General features: G+C 44.1%; 1 protein-coding gene across 2 annotated transcripts; it reads left to right on the top strand.

Moving 5' to 3' along the window:
- Positions 1 to 22: 22 nt before the first annotated feature.
- xylt2.L (xylosyltransferase II L homeolog) lies at positions 23 to 9,278 on the top strand. Of its 2 annotated transcripts, none has more exons than XM_018235305.2 (11): positions 23 to 303; positions 1,873 to 2,290; positions 2,399 to 2,574; positions 2,655 to 2,857; positions 3,331 to 3,411; positions 3,485 to 3,701; positions 4,620 to 4,796; positions 4,950 to 5,209; positions 5,292 to 5,472; positions 7,172 to 7,505; positions 8,061 to 9,278. In XM_018235305.2, exons 1-11 carry the CDS (start codon positions 172 to 174, stop codon positions 8,381 to 8,383), a joined length of 2,502 nt encoding a protein of 833 aa, XP_018090794.1. In that variant the 5' UTR covers positions 23 to 171; the 3' UTR covers positions 8,384 to 9,278. The 2 variants fall into 2 exon arrangements, with proteins under 2 accessions (XP_018090794.1, XP_018090793.1); XM_018235304.2 differs by having other exon boundaries at positions 24 to 303; positions 4,947 to 5,209.
- The last annotated feature ends 1,025 nt before the right edge of the window (positions 9,279 to 10,303 follow it).

Raw genomic sequence — 10,303 nt, 5'->3', positions numbered from 1 at the left:
TCACAGAGCCCGAGGCTATGGCGACCATTTTTGAGTCGGGTACGAGAACTCACTGGCATTGAGGGACGCAGGAAACTAAGGTGGTCTCCGAGAGCTTTCTTGGGCTCTGCACCCTCTGGTACTAGTGCTCACGGATAACCAGGCCTCATCACTAGGGTGGTCCCTGGAACGATGGCGCCAAGCGCCCGGGGACTGAAGCTCGGCCGACGATACAAACTGTTAGCTGGTGCCGCGCTTGTACTGCTGCTCATACAGGGCCTGGTGGTGTGGAGCTTCAGTGGTCTGGAGGGGGACGACAAGGAGGTACCTGTCCTGGCCACAGGCTGTGTGTCTGTCTGACTGGAGGTGGCAATGTGGGGGAGAGAGAGAGGAGAACAAATGAGGGGACATAATAAATGGGTCATGTGGGAGAGGACAATGAGTGGGACATGGGTATGAGTGGGAGACATGGAGAATGGGAGAGAAGACACAGTAAGAGTGTTGCAATGAATGGACATGTAGGAGAGAGAGAGAGGGGAGCATGAGACGGGGTTAATGGTATAAAAAGAGAATGAAAGAGCAGGGACATGAATGGAAGTTTGTGGGATAGAAAGGGGGAGACATGAATTAACCCCATGTCATTAGGCTGATGTTGATTCATGTTGAGACCTTGCCATGTTCCCATTTAGAGTTCACATGAATTAAGATGTTACTGACCCTAAAAGACTTCTCTTTAAACTATTAATGTACATTACAAGTTACCTATAGGTCATGTTCACTATTTGTCACTGTTAGGGCTGCTTTTGTAATTGTTACTTAAAGGAGAATGGAATTCGTTTCACGCTTGTGGTTACCAAATGTTAGGCACCCCCAAGTGAATGTATTTACTTACCTGAAACCCCGGGACGGTGCTCCTATCAGCAGAAAACAGCACCTGCCCGGGGTTATACCAGCGAGCACCATGGAGCAATCTTTTTCCGGCTTCTTCTGTCTTCTCTGCGAATGCGCGTTAGAGTGAAAAGCCGAACTTTAACTAAAATGCCGGCTATTTCATTCTACTGCGCATGCGTCTGCCCCAGGACATTTGAAGAAAGCAGTAGACGGAAGAGGATTGGTCGATGGAATAACCCCGGGGTGGTGCAGTTTTCGGCTGATAGGAGCACCGGCCCAGGGTTTTAGATAAGTAAATACATTCACTTGAGTGAGGGTGCCTAACATTTGCATCCCCATATGTGAAACAACTTTCCTTCTCCTTTAAAGTTCCTAAACCTGACTCTTTTACCAACCTGACTGTTCCTTCCCAGCTAAGACACTACTGCTGCACAAATATGGCAGCCCACTCATAGAGGAACACGGGGGATCAAATACTTTTGTGGAAAAGTTTTAAATAATATGCAAATACAATGCTGTGATGGATGTAAAAAATTTTTTTTGGTGTTAGTATGTCTTTTAGGTTTAAAACAAATTCCAGAACTGGGTTACTATAACCCTAATGAGTTAGTGGGGTTAGCAGGAGGGACAGATCGTAAGTGGGGTATGTGGGAGAAAAGGGCAATAAATGTGGTGTGCGGGTGAGAGGAGATGTTGTTATTGTGAGTGGAATGGAAACCCATTGAGGATACTGCTTTCTTGGCATGAGGATGAGATTGATACTCCTTAGCACAGGCAGTAGGATAACGGTTACATGTGTAGAAAAATAAATGCAGACATGAAGTCTCACTCTCATCAGATCAATCAAGGATATTTTTCCTGAGCGTGTACTGTATTTTCCTTCTTATTAGGTAGTGGGGAGTAATGAATAGAAATCAGCCCATATGGTTAGATCTAAGCTGCTTTCAACAGGGTGGGGGGTCATGTCTGCAGAGCTTACAGTCTACCAAGTTTTGATTGCAGAATTCCCTGCCAAGGGTAAATAGAAGCCCAGATAATGGAGAAGTCGCCAAGGACTCCGACAGCTCTGCAGGGAGTAGATTGCAGAGGTGGACAGTGAAACCAGAAAGGAAGAGCAATGATGGGAGCAAAATAACTAGAAAGGCCACTGCAATACGCAAACAAAGGCTGCCTGTCCACGTTTCCCACAAGGACTGGCACAATTTTACCCGAGAAGGGGACACAGGTAGTGTGGAGGGAGCACCTCACTCATCAGACCGCGGGTTCACTCCAAAGTGTGAGATCACTGGAAAGGATGCTCTATCGGCTCTTGCCAGGGCTAGAACCCAGCAGTGCCAGCAAGAGATAGCTAATCTGGTTTGTCTTCACCTGGCGGGACAGCTCATGCCAAAAAGTGTTCAACGTCAGTGCCAGTTCACAGGTACGATATCTGCCTGAGAGGCAATTGCAACGCTTAGTCTCAACCAAGTAGTAGCGAGATGGGAATTGTGGTTCAACACATTTACAAAAGTTGCTATGTCTTTCTCAGGAAAGGTAAACTCAGGCTTAACATGGGAGGAACCTGATGTGGGCGCCTTACCCCCTGAAAAACCTTTACGTGTGTTGTATATGCTGGTTGTGCATGGTAGAGCTATACGGCAATTGAGACGCCTCATAAAGGCAATTTACCATCAAGATCACTTCTACTACATCCACGTGGATCAGGTATGAAGACACTTGGACTTCTTTTTTTTTTTTTTTTTTTCCTTTTCTTTTTTGCCCTTTATTACTTTATCCGTTTACAGAGATCCGATTACCTTCACCGGGAAGTGGTTCAGCTAGCGCAGTCTTATGAGAACATGCGCGTCACCCCTTGGCGCATGGTGACCATATGGGGAGGAGCCAGCCTTTTGACCATGTACCTACGCAGCATGAAGGACTTGCTGGAGATGCCAGACTGGCCTTGGGACTTCTTTATCAACCTGAGTGCCACTGACTACCCTACAAAGTAAGAGACCACCATTCCCACTTTTAACATGTCACTGGCTACCAGCACACTTGAAACTAGTGGACAGTATATTTTTAATTGCAATCCATTCATTCCAGTTATTGTTGCTAGTGTCTTAGGGTTACGGATAAGGAAAAAAATAATCATTATAGAGTGGGTTTAACTTGGAGAGAGAATCTGACAAAATAGCTTTTTCAGATTTCGCTTCTATTGAATGCAAAGGTGATGCTTGTTCGTGGGAAGAAGGCAATAATGACAATCCAGTGTAAAATGCACAGCTTCAAGGAAGTTACTTTTTATGGATTACACTATTTTTTTTGGCAGCCTTTGTAAATGGTATTTTTGGGTGTGTGACTTCCTGCTCATGCATGGTCTCTTGAGTATGGTTTAACTTTGCTGTGAGCAGATATGTTACTCTAATAGTATCTCTTGGACAGTTTTCTTATCATTTGTGTATGTGTTCTAACCCCCAGGACAAACGAGGAGCTGATCCTTTTCCTGTCCAAACACAGACATAAGAACTTCCTCAAGTCTCACGGCCGTGACAATGCTCGGTAAGTAATGTGGCAGGGGACGGTTCCTCATGTTTTCTTAGTCATCTCTTTCATTGTGGATTTCCTCTCTCAGTTTTATAAAAAAACAGGGCCTGGATCGTCTTTTCCACGAATGCGACTCCCACATGTGGCGTCTTGGGGAGAGGCAGATTCCCGAGGGGATAGTGGTGGATGGCGGCTCAGACTGGTTTGCCCTGACGCGAAATTTTGTGGAATATGTCACCTACACGAAAGATATCTTGGTCTCTGAACTGAGACAATTTTACAAGTACACCCTTCTGCCTGCTGAGGTCAGAATGTAGCTGTGTATGCCTCTGGCTATTGCACTTGGCCTTTCTTTAAAGGGATTCTGTCATGGGAGAAAAAAAAAATTCCATCCAGTTAATAGTGCTGCTCCAGCACAATTCTGCACTGAAATCCTTTTCTCAAAAGAGCAAACATATTTTTTTTTTATATTTATTTTGAAATCTGACATGGGGCTAGACATATTGTCAGTTTCCCAGCTACCCCCAGCTCTGAAGTCGTGCTCTGAAAAACTTCAGTCACTCTTTACTGCTGTACTGCAAGTTGGAGTCATATCACCCCCCCCCCAGCAGCCTAACAAAAGAACAATGTGAAGGTAACCAGATAACAGCTCCCTAAGGGTCAGTGTGAACTAACCCTAAGGGCTCTTACGAACGTTTTTACCTGCGATGAACGCAGGTAAAATGCAACATGCTGCTTCCCAACCTGCGTTCAGCGCTTACATGCATCTGTGTGAGTACAGCCCCATTGAAAAGAATTCAGTGCGTCCTGCTAAACGCATGAAATCAGAACACAGGGGAGCACAGGTAAAAACGTTCTTCTGTTAGAGCCCTTACACAAGATAACAGCTGCCTGGTAGATCTAAGAACAGCACTCAATAGTAAAATTCAGGTCCCACTGCGACACATTCAGTTACATTGAGTAGGAGAAACAGCAGCCTGCCAGAAAGCAGTTCCATCCTAAAGTGCTGGCTCTTTCTGAAAGCACATGACCAGGCAAATTGAGAATGGTTGCCTACACACCAATATTACAACTAAAAATTGTAATTGTAGAGTGAATTATTTGCAGTGTAATTTAGAAATAAAAATGACATCATAAAAATCATGACAGAATACCTTTCATTTTCTCTGTAGGAGTATGCTGCTTCCATTTCCTTATGCTTGCTTCTTGTTCTGCCTTTACAGTCATTCTTCCACACGGTCTTGGAAAACAGTAAAGCCTGTGACTCTCTGGTGGATAATAACCTGCGAGTGACCAACTGGAACAGAAAGCTGGGCTGCCGCTGTCAATATAAGCACATAGTGGACTGGTGCGGCTGTTCGCCCAATGACTTCAAACCTCAGGATGTGGTGCGCCTTCAGGTACCACAAAAGCTCCCCTAATGTTTCAGTTCCTTCTGGCCATTTGGTGCTGTGAACAAATCATATGTAGTATATTTACTTTTTTCATTGGTGAGGTTTGGCAGTGTGTAGTTTGATTTGATAAACTGTATCATTGTGCATATTTATTAGCAGCTCTCCCGGCCTACGTTCTTTGCACGAAAATTTGAGTCATCGGTGAATCAGGAGGTGTTGGATATTTTGGATGCTCATTTATTTGGGGAGCTTCCGTCAGAGACTCCTGGATTGAAGGGGTACTGGGAAAATGTCTACGACAGCATTGATCAGATGGGGGGATTAAGTGATGTCACAATGACTGCCTACCCTGCATTCACACGCCTAGCACTGCGTGAACTACAGGGCTCCAAAAAGCAGCCGAAACAACCATATTGCAGGTGAGAAAGAAAGGAAGGGTAGAATGGGTTTGGTGCTTCAATAGGAGAGTAAGATGGATAAATGTCTTTATTTTCCTTACAGGTTCACAGCGTCAGGTTTGCCGTCCAGCGTCGAGCTGTATTTCTATGATGACCATTTCCAAGGTTACCTTGTGAAACAGGAGGTGCAGAGTGGAGAAACTCTGGAGATCTGGATGATGCCACAGGGTAGCCTGAAACTGTCACAACAAGGCGGAGCAATAGGCCGCATACAGGGTCTTGAAGTGAGTTAAATTCAATATTGCACCTCCATTTTTCCCCTATGTTTGTCTTCTTTAGTTCTCCGCATACTGGTTTATTCTGGCACGTATTGACTGACTGCTTGATAATTGGCAATCATGTTGAACAGCCATACATTGGCCAATAAAAACTGCTACCTTTGTCCCTAGAGATCAGGGACCCCCAACCTTTTTTACCCCTGAGCCACATTCAATTGTAAAAAGAGTTGGGGAGCAACACAAGCATGAAAAAGTTCCTGGGGTGGCAAATAATGACTGTGATTGGCTATTTGGTAACCCCATTCTCAAAGAGGTTCTGTCTGGCAGTACATCTAGTTTTTATGCAAATAAAACTTGCCTCCAAGTCAAGAATTCAAAAATAAGCACTTGCTTTGAGGCCCCTGGAAGCAACATCCAAGGGGTTGGTGAGCAACATGTTGCTCACGAGCTACTGGTTGGGGACTACTGCTCTAGATTGAGTCACCAACTTATTTGCCCATGTATAGGGCCCTTCCAATAGCCTGCCAAACAGATATCTAGGTAAAAATAAGGCAGATATTTTTTAGGACAGGTTTAGAGTGTTCACACTGGCCCAGGGGAAGAGGTTTATGAATCAATTGGGAGGTGCAGAATAAATTGGCGCCCCCATTGACTGAGGCTTTCCTTGTCTGTGTATCTTCTTGTTAACCCGAGAAATATAACTGATGTATACCATGCATAAAACAGGAGAAAGTTTGCCATAATTTACATATGTAAAAAAAACAAAAATGCAGACCAGTAGAATTTCCAGTCTTACTGCATGGATGATTACTGTGTCATAGTTCTTGTAATATTCCACCAAATCAAGTTGCAGGATAGTGCACGGGGGGAAGGCGAAAGGAAAAATTACATTGTCCTGGTTTTGTTTGCATATTGGGGTAAGGCCGCATTCAACAAAGAAAACAAAGAAAACCAGCTTTTCAAATATGCCACAATTCAGCTGGGGTTGAAATAGGATGTAAAGCCAAAGGTAAAATGTTGCTTAATCACAGGAAATATCATTAATCTTCTTCAAACATCATTTTAAACAGCTTTCCAAAATACATTCATTGCACATTTTCAATTGTTTTAAAAGTTATTTGTAAAATACAATTCCTATTCCCTTTTCTGCACTGCTGGTCTTGATTTTGGAAACAATGTAGCAGCTTATTGATAGACCTGTGAAGCGACATTGTTTAAAGAGACAGCACCAGCAGTGTCGAAAGGGACAAAACGTATTTCAACCACAATTGCTTTTAAATAACTTTTAAAACCCAAGTTTGCTTAGGTTTTAATTTTCTACCATTGGGTAAAAAAGTGGTGGTGGGGGGGGGGGTTTACATTCCATGAAGTAAACTAATCCATATCCCATCTGTATGATTAAAGCTTTTGATCGAATCACCAGTAGATCATATGTATAACTAGTTGTTACATTTTTCTATATTTGTAAATCTCTCTAACTATTTTGCCGGCTACCTTTACTGCCACCTACAGGTGAAACAATATAGGAAAAGTCTCATAATACATTTGATCACAGGTTGAAGTGCTGATATCTGCCTTGCCCCAGGTGAATGTCTAGGCTTCAGTCAGTTTCATGTTGGAAACTTGTCCTTTAGTCTCTGATGTAACTGAAATCTCTTACCATCTCTATTATGCTGCTTTTATTATAACTTTTTCTCTGTTCCAGGTGGGCACTGAATGGGACCCCAAAGAAAGGATCTTCCGTAATTTTGGAGGCCTGATTGGGCCGTTGGATGAGCCGGTGGCAGTACAGAAGTGGTCCCGTGGGCTCAACCTGACCGTTACAGTGGTTTGGATTGATCCAACATACATTATCGCTGCCTCTTATGACATCACTGTGGATATGGATGCTGATTTCACACAGTACAAGCCTCCTCTGGCCCGCCCCCTGCGTCCTGGCTATTGGACTGTTCGGCTCTTACGCTTCTGGGAGTTACTGGCCGAGGTTCGCTTCCTTGTGGTACCACTGACCGTGAGAAACAAGGAGCCACTGCGGAAAGGTGAGGGTGGGAGGGGCTAGAATGCATTAAGTTTCTGGTGTACACACGACAGTGATCAGGAGCTGCATGTCAAACACCACCTCTACAAATAGTTTTGTATAACCGTGGATGTGGAGTTTGTATCTAAAAACCAAGCGTTGTAAGGGCTAAAACACGTGGTGATTTGTCATCCCGACATTTGAAACAAATCAGGGTGACTGATCACCATACCGTAAACAGCGCAATATTCATTGTGGCAACTTGTACACTATCCTATGGCTCGAAAGTCGTCGAGATCGTGGTTTTTAAAAAGTCACATTGATGAGTTGCAGTGTGTCTTCACCCTAAAGGTATATATTGAAATGCTTTCCAGCCTGCAGCCATTCAGATATAGCTGAACTGCAGTTCCCAGTTCCATGGCTGAATTCTGGGAGCTGTAGTTTAACAATAGGCTGGATCCATAAAGGTTGAATGTCACTGCTGTAGAGAGAGATCAGAGCAAAGATATGGGGAAAGGCGGGTGTTGGGGGACATAAATGCTATAAATTTCCTCACTTCATGTTCCTATCTCCTTAGGCGATAATTGGTTGCACGCAGGACCCTCAAAAGGTCAGTATATGGAGCAAAATTTCCAAGCTCTCAGCGGGATTTTGAACTTACCCCCCAGAGTGGAGGCAGAACGAGATGCTAATCATAATTCAGAGCTCCTTGGCAAAGAGCTGGAAGCGTGGACAGATGAAAGTTTAAGGAGCTTTTGGTCAGTCGGGGGCATATGCACCAAGGATGATTCTAAGTCCTGCCCCTCTCTTCCCAAATGCTCCAAAACACGCTGGAGCTCTCTGTCCCCTGACCCAAAGTCAGAGCTAAGCCCAGTCACACATGATGGCCGTCTGAGGTAACACTTTCTGCAGGCAGAGAGCACAGACTTGGATTGATGGCACCACTTAGACTGATGGACATAGACCCACTCATATCACGCTACACAATAACTTGGGCAGTGCTGTAGAGTTGGAGAAGTCGAGCCAACAGACTGCTATTCTTTTGTGAGCAGGTTTGCTGCCTCGGCTGCAAGCTGCAAGAATGTAATAATCTCCCGAGAACAAGATGGAAGCCTTACTCAGCCGCATAACACAGGCATAGCGGTGCCCAGCACTGAGGTTCTTAAACAGACAATGCTGATGTTATACCCCAATGCACACATTTTGTTTTGTGTGTCCACTCTGTCTTTCCATTTCATCCCTGTGTGCCAAATACATTTTTAATGGGGACATTTCCGCTGCTATAAGAAGAAACGACCAAATGCTACATGGGGGTGAAGTTTGTATGGTGGGGCTCATTGTTGTTCGACGAGCTCTGCCTTAAATTACGCCTTGGGGGGCTGGTTCCCCTGGGGTGATGCGTTTAATCTCTGTTCTTTCATATCAGATTGTGTTGACACTCTGTAATTATGAATCTTCCAGTCAATAAAGAGACCACTGTGGCCGCTTATGCGGCATTAAAATGCTGCGGCTTCAACCACTCTGGCAACACCACTGTGGTTTCTGCAGTTGCTTCCCCAACAGATGCAGTTTCCAAATCAAGCTAGTCAGTTGTAACATGCTAACAGCTAGGGTGTATGGTACAGGACAAACAAGAACCAAAACTAGCCTGTGTATTTCAGCCTCCTGTGTGTATGTGTCAGGCAGGCGGGAATCAAAGGACCGTGAGGCTGCGGCCTGTCTGCGACAACACTACGATGCACTTTAAGTTTTGTTTTCTTGAGTGAAATCAGTCTTAATAAATGGGTTACTATAACCATGAAAGTGTGTCCGTTTTTACAAGCACCATGCAAAACAATAGCTGGACTGTCAAAGGCCTAAAGAAAACAATATGGACGCTCTCACCCATATGTATAAATATTGTTCATTATGCAAAGTCTAAAGCTACGTCATTGTGAGATGAACCAATGTTTTATTTTTCCAGCACATGAGCCTATGGGTCAAGCCACACGTCACTGTCTTTTGCTGATGGAAAAACAGCTGAACCTGGTTGTGCCACCTGTCATTGACTTAAGGCTAAAATCTGCCTGTGTCAGATGGGTTTCAATGAAGCAGATGTTTTAATACACCTTGGGTACCATGAGCCTAACAATCCTTATCAGTGTTTGTTTTAATTGTATGCTCACTGGAGCACAGCTATGGCAGAAATGATGCACTGTACACTTGCTTGTCCACCCCTGTAACTGAGAGGAGGATATTATATTAGCAAAATGGCCAAACCAAATGGGTCTTTGCAAGGTAGACCAGAATGTTGGATCCTCAGATCAACTTTCTAATCACTAAGGGCCCTAAAACGAAGCACTGCCCATAGTCCTAATCCAGAGCTCGATGGAACCTTTAGCCAAGGGAATTTTTTCCTGGTCTGATAAATATCTGACTGAGCTCCAAATCACATTGTACATGGGAACAGCATTGTCACAGACCAACAGTAATCTGACTCAAAATTCTCTCCACCTTTACTTGTCCTTTAAATAATTTTTTCCCATAAGCACCATGACTACGAGCGCCTCCATTGTTAGAAATCTAAAATCTGCCATCATTTGGAGTATGGCCCTGCTAATACGAAGTGTTCTAGAGCAGTAAGGTGAATAAGGAAGAAAAAGAGAAGGTGAGAAAGGTAAAGGTCATACAGGTGTTACGGTGGCCAGAGAATTGCAGATTTACCTTCATATTGGACGAATCTCCTGACCTGCCGCTAACCATTCAGATCAAATAAAGTAGTAAAAGAACAGATCAGCCAATGTTCTGCCCCTGACAGCAATCGTACAAAAGTGATGTCCG

Source organism: Xenopus laevis, chromosome 9_10L (genome assembly GCF_017654675.1).
Source record: "Xenopus laevis strain J_2021 chromosome 9_10L, Xenopus_laevis_v10.1, whole genome shotgun sequence".
In the NCBI taxonomy this organism is placed as follows: domain Eukaryota; kingdom Metazoa; phylum Chordata; class Amphibia; order Anura; family Pipidae; genus Xenopus; species Xenopus laevis.
This window is presented reverse-complemented; position numbering and strand designations above follow the sequence as displayed.